The sequence below is a fragment of the Prionailurus viverrinus genome, chromosome E1, assembly GCF_022837055.1.
Source record: "Prionailurus viverrinus isolate Anna chromosome E1, UM_Priviv_1.0, whole genome shotgun sequence".
NCBI classification, from domain to species: domain Eukaryota; kingdom Metazoa; phylum Chordata; class Mammalia; order Carnivora; family Felidae; genus Prionailurus; species Prionailurus viverrinus.
This window is the reverse complement of record NC_062574.1, coordinates 52,075,017-52,094,859: the sequence shown is the minus strand read 5'-3', so window position 1 is coordinate 52,094,859 and position 19,843 is coordinate 52,075,017. Positions and strand designations below refer to the sequence as shown.

Genomic DNA, 19,843 nt, shown 5'->3' with positions numbered 1-19,843 from the left:
CCGTGGTCCCCCGGTCTCTGGCCCCGCCCCCAGCGGCCCCGCCCCCGCCCCCAGGAGCGCGCGCCGTTCACGTGCCCCCCGCGCCTGCGCCTGCGCGCGCGGTGGTGGCGTCACTTCCGGCCGGGCCCCAGCTGGCGGCGGCGGCGGTGGCCGAGCGGGCGAGGTGAGGCGGGAGCGGGGGCGGGGGCGGAGGCGGGGCGGGGCGGGCGCGGCCGGGACCCGCCCTGGCTCGGCGGCTCGCGAGGGCAGGGCCCGGGCGGGGTCGCGGAGGGCCGGGACCGGGCGCCCCGCTCCGTCCGCTGCGCCTGAGTCCCTGGGCCTGCTGGTGGGGGGGGGGGCGCGCATCCCGCCGCGGGCGGTGCGGTGAGGAGGGGGCGTGGGGACGTGGCGGGGCCGGTCCGCACCTGCCCCGGGACGCGGCGCCTGGGTCCCCCCGGGGGAGACGGGCGCGGAAGGGGCAGCGATGGGCCCGCCCTTTCCATTCTCTGAAGCTGCCGCCGCGGTGGTTGACAAATGTCCTGCCTTCCCCCCTTTCCGAAGGGAGCATTCCTGAGGATGCTCCTTGGCTCTTGGAATGCAGCTGGCCAGGCCCCCCGCCGTTTTCCCTGCCTTCCGTTATCCAGCCTTTCCCACAGCCCCGGCCTCCGCAGGCCAGGTGGTGCGGTGCCAGGTGCAGGGTGGAAACGGGGGAAGACGGGCCTGCGTCTGCCCCGCCCTCGGGGAGCTCCCTGGGTTGCAGGGCCTGACCACCGTAGGGGGCTTCCAGAGATGGGGTGGAAGCCGTGTGGAGGTCGGCTTTCTAATCACGAAGGCCACCGGGCTGTCATAAACATCAGATGATACGGAGGTGCAAAAGTTGTATTCTCCGCCCAGCCCCAGGGAGACTTCCAAGAAAAGGCTGTCTTACAGCTGACTCCCAAGGATGAGTCAGATCATGTTGGGCAGAGGGGACACCTTGAGCAAAGGCCCTGAGGTGTCTGTGGTGAGCAGTGAGGGAGTCCTGGGTAGAGAGCTTTAAAAGAGGAGTGGGAGTGGGGAGGAGAGGAAGCGGGGCGTGGGCTTGATTTGGGGTGAGCTGAGGTTTCCAGGTCACGTGGTGGGGGGGGTGCACACGCTGGCGCTGGTCTGTTGCTGGGGATGGGAGCGGCTGCCAGCAGCCAGAAAAGAGGGTGTGGGGGTGGGGCAGTGCTAGGGGCTTGGCCTGAGGGGTCTTCAAGGAAAGCCCCTGTTGGACGTGGCGTACAGCAGTATTCTGGCTGTTGTTGGGGTAACATCATTTCTAGAAGTCTTAGTGGCTGAAACTGTTGAGTACCACAAAGACACAGGATGTGATGGGAAAGCGGAAACTAAGAAAAATTTAACATCGGAAATTCTAAAGGAATGCCCACCATTTGCATCACCGATTCTAATTCTGGAATACTCATTGTCACTTTTCTGGAAAACAAAGTAGCGTCTTCTTTCCTGTCCTAAAGCATATGGCTGTGGGGGGGTGGGGGGGGAGAATTTGAGACTGGGTGGCCAGAGGCTGGGCTTCGGGTCCCCCCCCCCCCCAATGCCTTGCCTTCCCCTAGGAGGTCTCTGAAGTCCTTGGTTCCCATGGAAGGGCAAGGTACAAAATTCACCCATCTGGAAGACTCCCTCCTTGTCTCTGAGCACAGCCACGTTGACGTCAGGGGTGTCCCGGGACCTGGCAGGGGTGCAGGCAAGGGCAGTGGTGGGCTCCGGAGGGCTCAGGTCGGCTGAGCTGTCCGGGCCTGGCCCTGTCTGCTGCCCCGGAGGCCCAGAGGCTAGGGCTCCTTGGGGTTCAGACTCTGCCTTGCTGGGTGCCGGGCTGCTGTGCCCAGCAAGCCTGTAACCAGCCCGTAGCAAGTGCTTGCTGTGGCTGGCGGTACCGCAGCCTCTTCACATATGCTGGACTTTCCTGGGCCTCTGCCTTCCTCTGAGTGGCTGGCTCTGCATTCGGTGTGTCCAGCACTGTCCACAGTCGTGCTTTGTGGTCAACAGTGGCCCTTCCGCTCCCAGAAGTGCCCAGTTAGCGCGCTCTTCCTAGGACGGTCCTGTCTGAGGGCGTGTCTGTGGTCCTATTGGATGAGGAGCCACAGAGGTGTCGTTCGAGGTGGTAGCTCCACATGGTTGTGCTGGGGTCCCTGTCAAGCGGGAGACCCTGGCGAGCCATCTCGGGGGCTGCTTTGGCTTCAGTGAGTTCTCTGAGGTCCAGAGAGGGAGGGATTTCCCTGGAGGCAGCAGAGCAGGGGGTGGATGATCTCCAGCCACAGAATGGTTCTGGGCCCTGCCGTGGGCTTGGGTAAGAGTCAAGGCGCACAAAGGGGACATTCGCGTGTGGTTCTCCGTGGTGACGGCAGCTGGCAGAGACGGCTCTGTTTATACTGTGTGTGGGGGTGGGCCCAGCAATGGGTGACACCTGAAGAAACGGACTGGGGCCAGATTGAGGGCTTGATGGCTTTAGAGGGCCCAGGGCGTGCAGGGTGGGGAATTATTTGGGGAGGGGAATTAGGACAAGGGTGGGGGATAATGGTGCAGCTGGCTGTCGTGTTGTGAGGGGTGGTAGATGCAGGAGGGGCGGCTGCACATGGGAAGAGGTGATGAGGGTGAGCGAGTGGCGGGTCACTGTCCTTTCTGTCTCCAGGAAGGCACCAGGCCCCTGGTCTCTTTCCAGGAGAAGTCTCTCAGTGCCCCCGGGTCTTGACGGGCGGCAGGGCCCGGGGGGTGGGGGGGCAGTACAAGGTCTCGGTGGTGAAGACCCAGGGCCTGAAGCTGAGCTCTGGAGGGGGCAGGAGGACCCAGATGTTCCTGGGAAGACGGGTTGGTAGGACCTAGGCCGTGGCAGAGTCAGCTGGGTGGGGTGTGATTTTCTGCTGCAGAAGGAGGCGGAAGGCGGTGCCCATAAATGTTATAATAGCCTCGTTCTTCAAGTCCCCAGGGGGTGAGAACCTGCTGACTGTGTGGCCAGTCCTGTCTTTCCAGAGTAGCAGAAACCTCTTTAGCTAAAGTAGGATGTCCGTACAGGCGGGCCTTTGCTGACAGATGCACAGCCCTGGGACAGGGAACTGATGTGACCTCATCCTGCTCCTGGTTTGGTCAGGAAGCCCAGCAGGCAGTGGGGCCGGGTCCCTGGTGTGGGGACCGAGTGCCTTGTGGGTCCAGGGCTCTGGTCTCAGGCACAGCCCTGCGGGCCAGCTGCTCTGGGCCCAACCCGGGTTTGGCCTTAGGTCTGCAGGGACAGGGGGGCTGGTGAGGTGTCCAGAGAACCCCATTCGGCACGTGCCTGCAGGCAGGGCGACCGGAGCCAGGAGGGGGTGAGCACCTGAGTTAGCCCGAGAGGGTGAGTAGGCGGCCCTGAGATGACGCCACAGTGCCCACAAAGGCTGGGTGGCCCCCAGAGGCTGTGGCCAAAAGAGGCAGAGGCTGCCGTGCGGGGAGAGGCCCGAATTGGGGCGGGTGAGGCTGGGAAGGCAGGTGCCCTGAGCAGTGGCCTCCGGGGTTGAGGAGAGCAAAGTACAGGAGGAGAGGGGGGCCTGGCTGAGGCGAGGGGCCATCCTGTGGCAGGACCGGAGCTTCCCCGCCGTGTCCCACTGCCGATAGCCCCCCGGGTCGACCAGTGCACCCTTAGGCCCGAGAGGGCTCCCTCTTTGCTCTGGTGTTCCAGGGGCCGGCGCCTGGGAGACAGGACCAGGGCAGGGAGACCCCTGAGTCCAAGAAAGAAGACGTCACTTTGTGAGGGAGGGGCATGGGTTGCACGCACCCTCCAGGAAGCTGGTTCTGTGCTTTTTTTTGTTGTTCTTGCTCTGCCGCCTGGGCTTGCGTTCAGCTGTGCGGGTGTTCAAATGCCTGATCATTGGTGAGACGGCGAGCGAACCGGAGAGCGGATGTCCACAGCGTCCCGCCGCTCCAGCCCTCTGGGAAGGCCTGTAGCTGCACGCTGGGGCCGCAGGGGCAGGGGCTCTTGCGTTCAGGGCCCCCTCCGTCCGCCCCTGGCACCTAGGCTTGTCCTGTCCTGAGGCCAGGCCTGGGACCGGCCCCGTGTGGGCAGTAGGCAGCGTCCTCACCCTGTGCTGTGTCGTCCACCAGAGAGGGAACCCTGTCCAGCTGGCTGGTTTTAGAGTGAGCCTGAGAGTAACCCCTGCCCAGGGCTATGGCCGCAGGCAGGCGGCACCCCAGGGTCTCGGTCCCTCGGTCAGGCCCAGCTGCTGCTTCCAGGCTCGCACCTTTACCCCGGCCCTCCTTCCCCGTTGGGTTCTGTGTCCAGGGCCCCAGTTCACTCGCGCCCCGGCCTCTGGGACCAGGAAGCTCCGGCTCTGCTCGGCTCCTCACTGAGGAAGCTCGGCCCCGCAGACAGGGAACCAGGCTCAGTGGAGACGGCCCCCGGGCCCCGCAGGCAGTGAGGGCGGAGGTGGGGTTCACTGGGATGGTGGCAGCCCTTTCCCGCAGGCCCACGCTTCCCTGACAGGTGTCCCGGGACTCTGGAAAGGGGGCATCTGGGCTCTGCTGCCAGCGCCTTCCCAGGCTGCCTGACTGCGGGGGAAGGGGCTCCCTGGGTAGCGGGGGCCCAGGCGCCGGGATCTGCCCAGAACCGAGGCTGCTCTGAGCGCAGGTGCCGGCTGCTGGCCCCCAGCCTCCACGTGCTTGACTCTGCCCACACTGGGGCTGCGCCCCAGCCTTGAGGGACCCCGGTGGGCAGCTTGAGGGAGGAGGCGCGACTCTGTCCCACCTCTGGGGTCTGGGCTTCTCTCCTAGAGGCCGAGGGGACCCGGCAGCGGAGCGTGAGGACCAGACACCCCCGCGATGACCAGGTGGGTCTCGGGTTGTGGAGCGGCCTCGCCCAGGGGTCCGGGGGTGGGCCCCACTCTGCCCCCAGCCCTTCCTCACGTGCTGGGCCCCCCCAGTTCCCCCGTCTCCAGAGTCGTCTACAACGGCAAGAGGAACAGTAGCCCCCGCTCTCCCCCCAGCAGCAGCGAGATCTTCACCCCGGCCCATGAGGAGAATGTGCGCTTCATTTACGAAGGTACGCGGGGCACCGCCAGCCGGGAACTCTCCAGAACCCCCCTCTTGCCATTCCGGGATACGGGCTCTCCCCTGGCCTTCAGGGGCCCGGCAGCTGGGGTCACTGGGGACTTGTCTGGTGAGGAGACCCGGTCCTTGTAGTGGGAGGCGGGCAGCTCCTAGGACAGGCCCCATTTGGAGCGGGCCAGGTTTCCTTGAGGACAGGGGACCGTTGTGGAAGACGGGCAGACGGTGCACCCCAGGAGGACCCAGGGGTGTCCAGAAGTGTGGCCGGGGCATACGAGCGTGTGCGTGATGAGTGTGCCAGGAGGCGGGAGAGGCCCAGAGCCTCCTGGAGGAGAGCTGCCGGGTCCCGCGTGTCGGGTCCCGCGTGTCGCGTGTCTCTGTGACCGCAGCCCCCTACAGACAAGGGGCGGAGCTCTGAGGGCTGGGAAGGGGCGAGGGTGCTGAGCGTGCGTGGGCTCCACCTGCCACCGCCCGGCCGCGCTGGGGGATCTGACGTCCTCCCTGCCCTCCGCAGCCTGGCAGGGAGTGGAGCGAGACCTGCGGAGCCAGATGTCGGGCAGCGAGCGGGGCCTGGTGGAGGAGTACGTGGAGAAGGTCCCCAACCCCAGTCTGAAGAGTGAGTGGGGAAGACGACCCGGGAGGGAGGGGCCTGGCCAGGGGCCCCGCGCCGCGGAGGGTGGAGGGCGGAGGGCAAGAGGGCTGCCCACTGGCGACGCGGTTTGGCAGCACGGGTCCGGGCCCAGGGCTTCCAGAGGCAGGTACGGGATGGGGGGCCCAGGCCCGGTCTCCGTCTGTGCCACCGTTGACCGCCCCGTCCCCTGACAGCCTTCAAGCCCATCGACCTGGGTGACCTGAAGCGCCGGAGCACGCCTGACGCCAAGAAGTCCTGAAGCCGGTGTCCCCTCCCCACCCCCCCACCCCCCTGCCTCTGGGAGACCCGGGTGCCACCTGATGTTGGTCTCCCGTGGGCTCAGTTCCTGGGAGGGGGAGGGGCCGTGTGCCCAGGGGGCTGTCAACCCCAGGACCGGGAGGGGCACGACTGGTGGCCAAGGCCTGCCCTTCCTCCCCGAGCCCCCTCCTTTCCTCCTAGGGGGTCTCGAGCTGCCCCTGCCCCTGGGCGGGTCTGGGCCCTGCCAGCCCCCGCTCTCCCTGTAGTTGTCTCCTCGGAGCTGCCTGCCCCCACCCCAGGGCCTCGGCTCTGACTCCCCTCCACCTCCCGTCACCTTCATTGCCCCCACCCCCTGCCCCCCGGCCACTTCCAAGGTCACGAGGGAGACCTGGGGGGGCCTGTGCCGTCTCCCAGGCTGGTGGTACTGGGCTGGCCTTGGCCCTGAAGTGGCCAGGAGGCAGGACAAGGGTGGCCCTTCCATACCTGTTGTATTCCCTACCAACTCCTGCTGCTTCTCTGGCCTGGACACGTTGGGGAGCACCTAATTCTTCACCCCACTGTCCAGACTGGCCCTGTCCTTCCCTGCATCAGCTTCAGGTTGGCACCAGCCCTCTGGGCCTGGGATGTTGCGAGCACCCGCTCAGAAGGGGTCCTGGGCAACCAGGCCTAGCCCCTTGTTGTCTGTGGCCCTGTGGCCACAGCAGCCCCCTTGGGCAGGGGTATGAGGCTGGCCTTGGCCCTGTGCTGTGTGCTGGGACGGTCACCAGGGCCCCCCTTTCTTCCTGTGCTCTCCAAAAGCCAAGTGTCTGTGACTGAAGCCCAAGGACCAGTGAATAAAGGCGGGTGGCGCTGGATCGGCCCCCCTTGGTCTGTCAGGCCCCTGTCCCAGCAGCCCACGCGGGGCTGGAGGTCCAAGGTCACGGTCCGGGCGCCAGAATCCAGAAATTTCATCTGATCCCTGGGATCCTCTAGGGGGGTTCAGGCCTCCTGGGGGGCCGTGGGAGGTGGACGTGGGGCTCTCTGGAGGAGAGATCGGTTGGGGTGGCTCTATGCTCTTCAGGGGACCATCCTCTTAAGGGCGGGGCCCTGCAGGCAGCAGCCTCCCTCTGCAGCCCTGAACCTCCGTGCTGGAACCCGGAGGGAAGTGGCTTCGCTGCTGTTCAGATGAAGGGGTGGCCGTTGAGCCCCGAGAGAGACCCAAGTGCACTTGACCTTCAAACCTGGAAAGCCCTGGCAGGCCAGGCCCAGATAAGCCAAATTGGAATTTATTTTGGGAACACTGTTTCCTGGAAGAGTATTCTGGGGCCCTACAGGTGGCTCCAGGAGGCATCTTCTCCGGTGGGGGGAGGGGGGCTCCCCAGGGAAGGGGCACAGGAAGGACAGGTCATGCAATAAACAGCCGCCTTGGCTCGCTGCCAGTGGGCGCTGGCTGGTGCCAGGCCCTGAGCCAAGCCTCTAACCACGTGGCCTTGTTTGCTCCCTGGGGACCCATGGGGTGTTTTGCAGAGGGTTTGAGTGCCCGCAGCTACCCTCCCTGGCCTCGTGCACTAGTGGTGATAGCCGTGGACCCGTACATCCCACCACTGTGGGGGGGGGGGGGACCACAGGACACCCCCTCGAAGCCTTTTTCACTCTCCATGTCCCTGCAAACTTAGCTTTTCTGTGAAATGGAGGCCCTCAGCCTGTGGTGTCTGTCCAGAGCACCTGGGAGGTGGGTGGAGGCTCGGGGGGCAGGGGACGGGTGGGGGCAGGGCAGATCGGAGGAGGCATGCCGGCTAGGTGTGGAACCACCCCTTCCCTAACTTGGGGTCCAGGTGTCCATTTGGAGATTATGACCGGTGGATGAGGACTCTGTGGTCATAAAGGGGGTCTTGGGACCAGGGGGGAAGGGGCAGACATGGGGTGGAGGGATGCTAGCTAGTGGGAGGTGGTGGTTGGGCAGAAGTCCTCCCTGTTGGCCTGGCCCAGCCCTCTGGTGGGCATGGGTCCTCCGGGCTGAGCCCGGCCCCAGCAGTGCTGCCACCTCCCTGTCCAAGGTGCCTTCGCCAGCGCTGTGCGGCTGCCTACGAGTGGCTGGAGACGCCTCACCTCGGAACAGTGAGGGCAGCGGGCAGCGTGGTGGACCAGGGCTGCGTCTGTTTCTCCACGTTGTGTGCTGCACGTGTGCACGTCATTTCATTCGATGTCAGTGACTCCGTGGGGCAGGTTTTATTACCCTGGTTTCGTGAATGAAATGGCCTCCTATAAGAGACTGCCCTAATTCAAGTTTTAGGACTTTAGTTTTATCAGAATTTTAATTTAGTAAATATTGAGCATGTTCATGTGTCGAGCATGAACAATAATCCCCAGTCCACATTCCCCTTATCTAAATGCATTCTTGGTGGGTCACGGACCCAGGATGGGAAGGCAGAGTGCATCAGCTGCCTCTGCTTGACACGTCCCTTAAGTCTTAACAGCTGCCCTGCCCCATTTGGGTATTGAGGACCCTGGGGTGCTTCAAAGTGGGGTTTCCCACACTCTGGATTTGGCCATTCACCTCCTTCTGTTAACGGGCTCCTCTGTCCCCTGCGTTTATGTAAACTGAAGTGAGATATAGAGGCCTGATGGGATTCATAGGAAGAGACCTTGGATGTAATATGATCACTTTGGCTGCTAAAGTTGAGAAAGGACTGTAGGCAGTTTCAGGGTAGAAGGAGAGAGACCTATTAGGGCTATCTCAGTGAACTCTAGAAAGAGGAAGCTGGGGGTGGGGGTGGGGCAGTGAGGAGCTCTGTGGATTGTAGGATTTGAAGTGTTACGTGGGAAGATGGGTCCAAAGTGTGGATATGAGAGAGCCACAGGGGCTGGAGATAAAATTGGGAATCATCTAGAAAGATAGTTTTCACAAATTGATGAGGAGAAATGTGGCCTGGTCCCTGGGCAGGGCCGTCAGGGAGGGGAGGAGGAAGCAGGAAAAGGGACTGAGCAGAGGAAAGGTCAGAGAAAGAGCAGGCAGGGGGAGGATCTGGGGCTGAGGCTTGCCAAAGTGTCCAGGAAGAGGTTGAGGCAGCTCAGAGAGTGGACCAGCAGCCGTCAGTCTTCTCCTACCCCTCCGCCACCCACAGGCAACCCTTTTCAGCTCTTCAGCTGATTCTTTGACTTGTATTTCTAAGTGGCAAGCATATGCTGTTCCTTCTTGATTTTCCACTACACACATACGCCGTTCCCATTCACTATTCTTCCTAGACAGTTCTTTTTTTCTCCCCTACCTTTGGTTACATCAGTGTTGAGTATTTACATTCTGACGTCTATGTTTGTATTTGAAGCTGAACCATGTGGTAAATTGTGATTGTTTTTCTGTCCTGCCCAACTTTTTGTTTTCCTTGAAGTTATTAATTGCCTTCTTTTTTTCATTTGCTTAGTTTTCTATGTATTAACACTAATTAAGTCCTGAATTCTCCACCAGGTCATTTAAATTTCCCCTCGGTTTAGTCACTTTGGTCCTCTTGAGGGTGTCTCGCCTGGAGCTGTCCGCCCTCCACCTAGTGATGCACTCTGGTGCAGAGCTGCCATCCTGGGGAATGACCCCTCAACTCTCCTAGGTTTGATCCCTGTTTATTGTAGTCTAGGTATTCCTCTTTCTTGTTCTTCACACTCATTTTAGTAGCGCGTATGTACACACACATGCATGTGCACACAGGCAAGGCAGTACCCATGTGTTCTTTGGGGGTAAGGCCTGAGGTGAAGGACTGTGGTAGCGATGGGGAAGGCAGAGGGCCTGGAGTGTTCATTCTCCTGGGCAGAGAGAGGCGGGGGTGCTGGGCTGTGAGAAAGTGGGTTTCTCGAACCACCCCCCTCCTCCCTACTTGCAGGGCTGCCTGGTCAGAGCCAGTGTTTATTGGCTGGGCAGGTCCAGCCCCTGCCAGACCTCCGCCTCCACCCTCAGCTCTACCGGTCTGCTCCAGTTCCCGTGGGGACAGGGACAAGGGTGAAGGAGGATAAGGGCAGAGGGAGTCAGGATAGGGAGGGCTGTCAGGAGGCCACTAGGTGAGTGGCACACTCCCCAAGGCAGTCACCACCCCTGAGCTCAGCTGGCGTGAAGGAGAGCTTACGCCCTCCTTGTGCCCACACAGGCTTCCGGGCATCAAGGGCCGGCAGGGGTGCCCTGTGGGCAGGGGCTTGGGAGGCCCTGGCACAAGGGGTAGCCTGAAGCCTCAAGGTCAAGGCCCTCAGTCTTCCAGCTGCATGGCTGGCACTGCCCACCAGTCCTACAGAGGCACAGTCGGCTCTGCAGACTGCCATCAATCAGTAACGCTGGAGACCCCCCTGGGCCACGCAAGAGCTCAATCTCCCCTAACTTGTCTCCAGCGCCTCCCTGACCTCCCCCCCCCCCCCCCCCACTTCCCTCCCTGCCACATCCGGGCCTGGGGTGGGTGTGGGCAGCACAGGTGAAGGCCCCCTCGGGAGGGCCCCAGTGCCTGGCGGGTGAGTAATTTTATTTACCTTTCCTGAGAGGCCTTCTGTCCTCTCATTTTCTCCAATTAGCCCGGCTCTGCCTGAGCAGCTCCAGCCCACGTGGCCTGTGGGGGCTGTGGGCACCCCGCACCCTAGAGCTCAGTGGTCACCTCCCAGGTCCTTGCGGCGGGGACACCTGGCAGGCTGGTTAGCTTGTGCTCTCTGTTCCTCTGGCTCCTTTCTCCTCTGACACACAGCCCAGCAGGTGTCACCGCACTGGCTGCATGGGCACTCGGGAGGGGTGACCACAATCCCCACGCTCGTTCCTCCTCCCGCACTTGCCTCCATCCCCGCGTCAGAGACACTATCCCCAAGATGGCAACCTTGACCTCGGGGTGCTCCCCAAGCAACTGGGCTCCCCACCTAAGTGCACCGCCTGGTTCTTCCTGTGTAGGACACTCCACTCTTCCCTGGTGAGCACCGGCCCTTGCTGCCTGCCAAGCAGGGTGCCCACCCATCATGCCACGGACAGTGTCCTTGCTGCACTCACTTGGGTGGAGCGGGTCGGGCTTCTCTGCTAAGCGATGACGTCAGGACGGCGCAGAGGTCTTGGGAAAATAGTGCTGCTGCCGTCACTCAGACCATTTCAATTCTGGGGGGTCCGTTCCTCCCCACTTCATCTGCTAAATGGTCTGCGAATTGTTGGGGTTAGAGCCGGGATCGAGTAGCGGCCAGTGGAGGACATCCGGTTCTGGATCGTCTGCCGATGCCCCTATCGGGCCTGAGCTCAGCCCTGGCTCCAGGAGAGGGCCCGAGGTGTTCGCGCGGGGTTGGCGGAAGGATTGTGGCACCCGCCGACTTCCCTCCGCCATCGTCCGCCCCTTCACGCCCCTCCGCTGGCTGATGGTGACCCTCTGGGGGTCGGGAGCCAAAACGAATGGGCCGGCCCCTCGGGCCCAGGGTGTGGGCGAGCCCCACCTAAACCAGCATGGGAGGGTGGCTAGAAACCGCTCCGGTGGGGACGGGGAGGGGCGCTGTCAGCCACCGCTCGCGCTTTGGGACCCCCTCAGGGGTTCCAGCTCCAAGTTATCGGGGAAATGGGGGGCTCCCAGAGGCAGCACACCAGCTGCAGTCCTCATCCAAGGCTGCTCCCTTCCGTGGGGAGGCCCTGGGCCCGGCCCCGCCCTCTCTTTCAGCCCAGCTCCCCACGGGGTGCGGCCGCTACTCAGACTCTTTATTGTTGGAGGGTACACACGTCCTTAAACGCCGGCTACACCGGCAGGCGCTCACAGAACGGCTTCCCGTCACACCCCGCCCCCCCCCCCCCCCCAGCACAGGGCAGAAGGGAGGCCCCCAGACCTCCCACACCGGGGCACGGGTGGACGGTGGGGCCGCTGTCCGGCTCCCGTCCCTCCAGCCTGGGCTCCGGGTGGTTCAGCAGGGCCCTCTCTCAGCACCCGAGTCCGGCCTCGGCCGGGGCCCCCGGGGGCGTTAGAAGGGGCTCTCTGCCAGCCCAGGGAGGCTGCTGACCCGGCAGGTCTCCGGGGAGGGGTCCCGGCCGGCCCCGTTGCTGCCGCCTCCGCCCCCGGAGAGCAGCAGCTTCGCGCTGGCGGGGCGGCCCCGGGGCCGGGCGGAGGCCGGGGGCCTGTGCACGTGGCGCTGTTCCCGCAGCGAGTTGCCCACGTGCCAGCGGTGCCAGCGCCGCAGCAGCTCCGACTGCACCTGGGGGGCGGGGGGGCGGGGCAGGTCGGGCCAGTCCCGCCCCCGCCGGGACCCCCAACCTCCCAGCCTTGAAGCACCCGCCGGCGGCGGCCCGGGTGTAGACAAGGCGGGCTGCACCACCACGGGCCCCTGGGGTCTTCCGGTTCCCGGGCCCCCCTCTTCACCGCGCACGCCCCGAGCACCAGGCCGAGGCTGACCATCTCGGGGGGGGGGGGGGGGGGGGGGGGAGCAGCACCCGGCATCACGGGGACCGTGGCCAGTGAATGCAGATGGACGTGGGGGGTGCCCCCTGCACGGGTGAGGCCAGGGCGCCCAAGCTCCCCTCCGACCCCAACCGCAGGCCGGGTCCCAGACCTCCCCGCCTACCTCTTTATTGAGGAAACAGTATAGAACAGCCACCAGCAGGCCCTGGAGAGAGGAGGCAGTCAGGGCCTCACCCAGGCCCGGAGGGGGCCGGGTGGTTACAGGGGGTGGGGCGGGCACCTGGAAGGAGCTGAGGAAGAGGTCGAAGAAAAGCTTGGCGGAGCGCAGGGTCCCCTGGGCGTGCTCGTCCGTCACGAAGGCAAACACCACCTCGTGGACCCCCAGCAAGGGGATGAGGGTCAGCGTGGACTTCGCCAGCCTGTGGGAAGGAGCCTGAGCCGCCGGACCCAGCCCTGCCCGCTGGGGCCCTGGTGTCCCCCGCGCCCCCAGCCCTCCCGCCTCCTCCTGGCCTCGGGGTCCGTAAGCTGCCCGCACCCACCGGAACTTGTAGTCGGTGTAGCGCATCTGGCGGGCTCGCAGCTTGGCCACGAGGACGCGGAGGACGCGGGTGAAGATGAGGAGGTTGATCTGTGTGTGGAGGGCAGAGCTCAGGGCGGCCCCTCCTGTCACTGGCGGCCGCGCGGCCCGGGCTTGGGCACCGGCTGGTGTCCCAGCCGAGGGCCAGGGCCTCCCCCCCTGCGGCCAACAAGGTTGTCCGCCTCCTCAGGCCCCCGGGGCCCACCCAGGAGGAGGGGGCAGGGGCCAGACGCCGGCAGCCTCCGTACCCCTCCCCGTGCCTCACTTCCTCACCAGGATCGCCAGGAAGACGGGGAAGCGCAGGATCCACCAGAAGCCCATGTTATCGTTGCTCGTCCAGCACCTGCAGGGCGGGGGCGGCTCAGGTCCCGCCAGCACCCCCTCCCCCCACCCATGGGGGGCCTAGTCAGTGCCTTGGGAGAGGAAGGGAGAGGGCCGGAAGTGACCCCCATCCTTGGGCAGGCTCGCCCCCCGCCCCCCCCCCTCTGACTATTGACTCCGCCCACAGTGCTGTCCCAACACCACCCACACACCCGGCCCGGCACCCTGGGGCCGCCCCCAGCCCTGTCCTCTGGCCGGCCCATACTCACTGGATGTTCTCAAACAGACACTTGACCACAGCCCAGGGGATGACGAAGAGCATGGGGGCACCTGTGGGGAGGGGGCGGCTGTGGTCCCGTGGCCCCAGCCAGCCTGCCCCGCCTCCGCCCCGCACCGGCCTACTCACCCCAGCCGAGGCCCAGGTAGAGGGCGAAGAAGCTCCTCTCCGGGAAGGCGGCGAGGCCCAGCAGGCTGTGCAGGTACACGCCCTCCACCAGCAGCCAGCAGTAGTTGGCCACGATGCCGTACTGCATGAACACCGCGGCCACCCGGCAGCCGGCCACTGCCTGGCCGCAGGGGCGGTGTGAGCTCAGGTCCCGCGGCCACCTGCCGCCCTGGGGCCGGGAGGCCCGGAGGCCCGGTCTGGGTGCTCACCCCATCACTCAGCCAGACGCTCACGCTGAGGTCGTCGCCGATCTTCTGGCTGTATCGGGTCTTGAGCAGCGTGTCGATGACCAGCACGGAACCGGCCTTGAGCACGAAGGACGCGAACAGGTTTGCGTGGATGTAGTTTCGGGTGCAGTGCAGCTTGCTGCGGGGACAGCGAGTCGGTGCCTGCCCGCCGGCCCGCTTCCCTCGGTGGGGGCGGAGGGGGGCCGGGCAGGGTGGGCGGGCGTACCTGAGGCCCAGCAGGGTGGCGAGGGCCAGGAGCAGGGCCCCCAGGGAGAGAGAGTACCCCACCGTGTACATCACCTGGAAGCTGTTGTACATCTTGGCCACCTCCTTCTGCAAAGCGCGGCGGCAGGTCAGGGCTGGGGCGCCGCCGCGCCCCGCCTCCCGCCCCCCTCCCCGGGGCCCCGCCGCGCCCGCCGCGGGCTGACCTGGACCTCGATCTCGTCGTCGTCCATCTGGCACTGAGACGCATTCCGCCACGGCTGCCCCCGGGGCCCGCGCACCCACTGCCCGTCAGGCCCGCACTTCTTGAAGACGAGGCGGTGTTGCACTGGAGGGGCAGGCCCCGGTGGTCAGCCCCCGGCCCCGGCGCCCCGCCCCTCGGCCAAGCCCCGCCGCGCCTCCACAGTTACCTTTGTGGTGCCAGGGCAGGTACCAGGGGCAGGAGATGTTGGCCGTGGTGTTGGGAGGGGTGTCCGGCCAACAGGAATACTTGTCGAAGGTTCTGTTACAGACCAGCTCTGCGAGGCAAAGCAGGGCGGGCTGGGAGGGGCCCCTCAGCAGGGCCCGGCCTACGCGGCCGACCGACCGTCCTGCCTCCTCTTAGAAGCCCCTGCCTATCATCCTCTGCTCCCCAGCATGCAGCCCTCCCCCACTCCCCTTGCACACCTGCCGTCTCCAACGTGCCCCAAACCCACCCGGGCTCGTCCCTCTTCCCAGCGCCCCCTTGCAGTGCCTCCCTCTCTGGGGGCCGAACCCCTATCCGTTGGCTTCCTTCCAGGGTCCAGCCCCGAGTCTGTGGCTCACATCCCCTTTCCCTCGGCCCAGCACGGGCTCCCTCCCTCCATCGGACAACGGCTCTCGAGAGCCTCCCTCCCGGTCTGCCCTAATCCCTTGCTGTACCCCCGGTGACCCCGAGTGACCCTCAGAACTTATGTGTCCCTGTCCCTGCCTGCGCCGCACGACGGCCCATCTCCCTCTGCACCCGGGCCTCGTGTGGGCTGCCTCCCTCACCACCCCATCTGCCCGCTGGGCCTGAAGCTCCATGGGGGCAAAGACATGACCCCTGGGACCAGCAGCGGACTGGGGGGGAGGTGGGGGACTGTGTAGCTCCCAGTTCTGGACCGTTTCTTTTCTTTCCTGGTGTGTGGCCTTGAGTAAGTCGCTGACTGGCCTTTCCGCGGCTCCCCTATAAACGGGGGGAGGGTGAAAGGCTAGGGGCTCACCGGTGGGGGGGGGCAGCAGGCTCAGGTTGTAGAGACACTGATCACCGTACAGCTTCCACTTCTCAAACAGGAAGTCCATCACCTGGGCGGAGGGGGCCTGTGGCTGGGCGGACAGGTGAAGGGACAGGGGACAGGACTGCATCAGCGGGAGAGGCAGGCCGGTGGGTGGGAGCCCGGGGGGGCTGGCGGGGCGTCTGGCCGTGGTGCTCACCTGGCAGGCCAGCAGCAGCAGCAGCGGGAGAAAGTGGGGGCGGTGTGGCCGGGCGGGGGGCATGCCTCTGAGCGGCCGCCCCCCACATTTGGCTGGGACTGCGCGGCTGGGGCAAAGCGGTCCTCCTGGGCACGCACGCTCCTCTGGGGAAGTCCGGTCGAAGCAGCGGGGCCTGCGGAGGGACCCCCACGGGTGAGGAGAGCCAGCTGGGCTCCGTTGCGACCAGAGGGGTTTTCTTCTTCCCTGAAACCGCCCCTCCGAGCCTCTGGTCCTGTTGATGAAGTGGGAGCCGGGAGGGAGAAGATGCCAGAAGTCGCTCTTGGCCAACGACAGGGTTGGGGTCCGGCCCGGTGCCAGGAGGTGCTGCCCAGTGTCGTGGAGGCTGTGCTGTCTCCCCCGGGGGGAGCTGGGTTTCCCACGGCTGGTGGCTGTCTGTCTTGCAGCTCTGACGGGCCCGGAGCTCTCCCCGCCCCGTGCTGGTGGCGGTCACCATCCTGCCTGACGACAAAGCTGCTCGAAGCAGCCTCCCTGGCTACCCACCTCCTCCCTTCGGCCCTTGCCATCCTCCCTACCTATTCTTAGCCCCTGGGAAAGGCAGCTTGCCAGGCCGGGGCGGGGTGCCAGGGCCATCCATCACAGTGCCGTGGTTATCCAGGTGGCCCCAGGCCAGCTCCCAGCCTCGTCCAGGGGCCGGGAGTGCCGGGCACATGCCTAGGATAGTCCCTGTCACACACGTGCCCTCTTCCCAGGACTGGGGTGTCGAGGGGTACCCTCTGGGCCCCACCCAAGGCTCAGGCCTGGCTTCCTGGATCCCCTGGGGCACATAATGCTGGTGGCTGGCTGCCCAAGCTCGGGACCCCCGCCGTGGTGGTGCCTGCAGGGGGGTGCCCTGGGCCTGGCCTGAGTCTGAGTGGAGATCTGGGGTGGCAGATCGGATGGACTTTCTTTGCCTTCAGAGCCTGTCTTTGGCTCTGAGTGAATTCCCCGAGGGCAGGAGGGAGGGGCCCCTTAGGGCCTGGGTGTGGACTCCTTTAGGAATGGCTTGCGTGAGCCCTCCAGGGCCCTGGATAATCCCTTCTGTGGGCACCCTGGCAAGGAGTGAACAAGTGATGGACGGATGGATGGACAGATGGACAACCAGTTGGCTGGAAGACAGTGAGCGGCCAGGGGTGGGAGGGGGCGGGGTGGGGTGCAGGCAGGTGGAAGGTTTCAGCTTCCTCCCATCAGCGTCCAGTTGGGCCCCCGTGGGGCCAGCTCAACCTAGGGCTCCCCTGAATTCACTCCTCAGTCCTAAGGGGACCCTGAGACGTCACCACGTGGGGTGAGAGCTCAGTGATCCAGGACGGGCACTTCTGTGGGGCTCCCGACCCAGCCCCTGACCACGGGTGCAGGCCAGCCCGGTAGAAGCCTCACCCAACGGTCACCGGTCCCCAGTCTACAAGCCAGGCGAGGGGACACGCTGGCTGAGGGCTCAGGAGCGGAGGCGCCACAGTGTGGAGGACCCTTTTGGCAGGGAAAGTGGCAGGCAGGTGGAGAATGAAGGCCAGTTCAGGTATCTCCAGCCCTGGGGTCACCCAAGGGGCCTTATCTCCTGATGCTGATCGGCCAGCCTCGTCCTCTGCCCTGCCCCTTGCCGGCTCCGGCCACTGAGCTGGGTGGGTAAGGAACAGACAGGAGCCAGCCTCTTGCAGGAGGGAGAGGAGGGGCTGGTGGGCAGGCTCGGCGGTGCAGGGGTGGCCTGAGAGGCCGGGAGGGGGAGGCAAGGGCTGGCTGGGGCACGGCGGACAGGGAAGATGCAGGCAGGGGACACGGGGAGGAAGGACCGCCCAGTAGGTTTTCCCTGCCCAGCCCCGCAGCTGGGGATGGGGAGACGGCGGAGCCGCAGGGACCAGCGAGGAGCTCCACGCCAGAAGGACAGCCCCTCGGACCACAGCTGGGGGTGGCGGCCGGGACAAGCCTGGCAGCACCTGAGCAGCCGGCTGGAAAAGGGGAGCTCACCTTGCTGACTTTCGGCCGCGCAAGGCTGAGGGTCTCGGGCCCTGGCTTTCGGCACCCAGATGCCAGGCCGGCCCCACAACAGAGGGCCTGTCGCGTGCCAGCCCCGTTCCGGTTCTGGGACCACGGGGAAAGAATTTAATTTCCCAGAGGCTCAGTTTCCCCACTTTACAAATGAGGATCCCTGCTTCCCTATCTTGAGGAGTAAATGAGCTTTGCCACACGGGATGACCGTGGCCAGGCCCCTGCCCTACCGCCGGGGAGCACTGAAATCCAGCCCCGGGATAAATATTTGCTGGATTGGATGAGGGTTGAAGCCGAGACGATGAGGCGGTCAGAGGCGGAGACGCGGCTCTGGGGCTCCCCCAGCCCCCCATCGGCCACAGTTCCAGAGCTATTTTCCACCTTATTACCCTAGCTTGAGCCGGCGGGGGTGGGGCACGGCCCGCCAGGGACCCGAGCCTCCTCCCTTCGTGGACCGGGTGACCTGGTCCTGGACTGCCCCCGCACAAGTGTCAGCTCAGTGCTGGAGAGGTGGGCAGGGGTTCAAGTGGAGAGGCAGAGTCAGGGGCCTCGTGGGAGGTCTGGTGGGCTAGGAAAGGACGAGGTGGCCTTCCCCAGCTGCTCCGCTCACCTCCTGTCCCCTTTCCCAACCCTTTCCCCTTCCCCCTTGGATTCCGCCGCCCCCCACACCACCTATTGGGCTGGCTTGCAGGGGGTGCCCAGCCCCAAGCCTGGCCGAGGCACCACTCCTAGGTGCTCACGGCCCAGCCACCATCCCACCAGCTTCCACTGGGGATAGCTGAAGGACTGGCAGACTGGACTGGAGGAGGGGCCCCAGAATGGGTGGTTGGTCCAGGGGACCGGCTAGGTTGCACGGGTCACCCCCTGTTTGCCCCTCGATCCAAATGGGTGGGTTTGAGGATTCCCAGCCTCAAAGGGGTGTGAGGTAGTGGGGGTGGGGGGTGTTTTTGTGAAACCAGAGCAAGCAGCAGGAAGGTCATGGCCCCGGGGCAGGATCAGGGGCCACCGGCTGTTGACAAAGCCTGACTCCCGTGTCCTCCCCACCCCCGTGGGGCGGGGCAGACCTGGATGCCAGCCAGGGTGCAATTCCCCTCCAACCCTCATCCCCCAGCGCTGGGGGACCAAGAGACAGCCAGGGCCAGTCCTGTGACCATGCGGGTGCCCAGACGTCAGGGGTCAGTTGGTTCAGGGTGGGGACAGAAACCCCGAGGCCTGGAAGTAGTGGGGGGGGGCACTGGAATGGTGGGGGCAGAGCAGAGCAGGTCAGCCACCGGCCCTCACTCTGGGTCAAAGTGACAAGTGTGGGCCCAGGAAGAATGGGCCGGGCAGGGTGCAGCGCCACTCGCCCCCTCCTGGGGAAGCCGGTTAGAAGGGATGAGCAGTGGGAGTCCTGAGGACCTGGGGCTGGGGGGATGGGGAGGGGGGGCTGTTCTGGGGAGCTGGGGCCAAAGGGGGCAAGCAGGACTGCCTCTGCCCTCCCCCTGGGAATCTCTGGGGTGTCTCCTTAGAGCTGCTTGTGGGCGCCTTGCGGGGCGGCCAAGGGGGCGGGTGCTGGACAGGAGTGGAGAGCTGACTGGGGCCGCAGGACAGAGCGCCTGGCCGCCCGGACCACCGCCCACAACCCCGGCCGCCCTCCCCAGGGAGGAGACCCCAGACTGCCCGACGGTGCGGGACCCGGTTGACCGGTTGACCGTCTGGGCTGGAAGGGCGAATCGGATGGGGACGGAGGTGTTGGCCGGGGTGAGGACAGCGACACCCCGGGCCCTGAGACCGCCCGGCCCACGACAGGGGTCCCCGCCGGCCATTTCTGCGCTGCCCACCCCGCGGGCCCTGGCCGGGTGGGCTCCGGGGACGTCCCCTCGGGGCCGGGACCGGGTTGCTCACCGTGTGCCGCTCGGCCTCCCGCTCCGGCCCCGGCTCCTCGCCGCCCTCCGCGCTCTCGGGTCGGCGCCCGCTCCGCTCCCGCGCCCGCCGAGCGCAAACTTTCCGGCGGCGACGCTGGGTGGCGGTGGCGGTGGCGGTGGCGGCGGCGGCGGAGGCGGAGGGGCGGGGGCGGGAGCGGCCCCGCGGGGGGCGGGGTGGGGGGAGGGGGAGCCGCACGGAGGGTCCCCGCCCGCCCTCCCCCACCCGGCGCCGCGCTCCCGCCCCCGCCCCCGCCCTCCGGACGCGCCCGGGTCCCGGACTCCTGCCCGCAGATCGCTGCCCTGCGGACCCCCACCCCCGGGACGGGTCTGCAGACCGGGTCGCGGCGGGTCAGCGGCTACCCCGGGGAACAGGAGACGCGGGGGGGACTGGTGGGGGTGCGCAGAGCGCTTGGCCGTG

The 19,843-nt window shown here is 65.7% G+C and overlaps 2 protein-coding genes across 3 annotated transcripts; one reads left to right on the top strand and one right to left on the bottom strand.

Annotated features, from left to right (window-relative positions):
• The first annotated feature begins 79 nt into the window (after positions 1 to 79).
• MCRIP1 (MAPK regulated corepressor interacting protein 1) lies at positions 80 to 6,771 on the top strand. Of its 2 annotated transcripts, none has more exons than XM_047833819.1 (5): positions 80 to 163; positions 4,756 to 4,811; positions 4,905 to 5,023; positions 5,543 to 5,644; positions 5,854 to 6,771. In XM_047833819.1, the coding sequence occupies exons 2-5, from the start codon at positions 4,804 to 4,806 to the stop codon at positions 5,916 to 5,918; spliced, it is 294 nt and encodes a 97-aa protein (XP_047689775.1). In that variant the 5' UTR covers positions 80 to 163; positions 4,756 to 4,803; the 3' UTR covers positions 5,919 to 6,771. The 2 variants fall into 2 exon arrangements, with proteins under 2 accessions (XP_047689775.1, XP_047689776.1); XM_047833820.1 differs by lacking the exon at positions 80 to 163 and adding an exon at positions 1,241 to 1,609.
• Positions 6,772 to 11,802: 5,031 nt separating this feature from the next.
• On the bottom strand, positions 11,803 to 19,457 carry GCGR (glucagon receptor). The gene is made up of 14 exons (XM_047833238.1): positions 19,406 to 19,457; positions 15,503 to 15,674; positions 15,292 to 15,394; positions 14,479 to 14,586; positions 14,275 to 14,396; positions 14,073 to 14,179; positions 13,829 to 13,985; positions 13,581 to 13,740; positions 13,444 to 13,504; positions 13,127 to 13,196; positions 12,816 to 12,904; positions 12,557 to 12,695; positions 12,440 to 12,481; positions 11,803 to 12,073 (listed from the first exon to the last, which is right to left on the bottom strand). Exons 2-14 carry the CDS (start codon positions 15,563 to 15,565, stop codon positions 11,843 to 11,845), a joined length of 1,452 nt encoding a protein of 483 aa, XP_047689194.1. The 5' UTR covers positions 15,566 to 15,674; positions 19,406 to 19,457; the 3' UTR covers positions 11,803 to 11,842.
• Between the last annotated feature and the right edge of the window lie 386 nt (positions 19,458 to 19,843).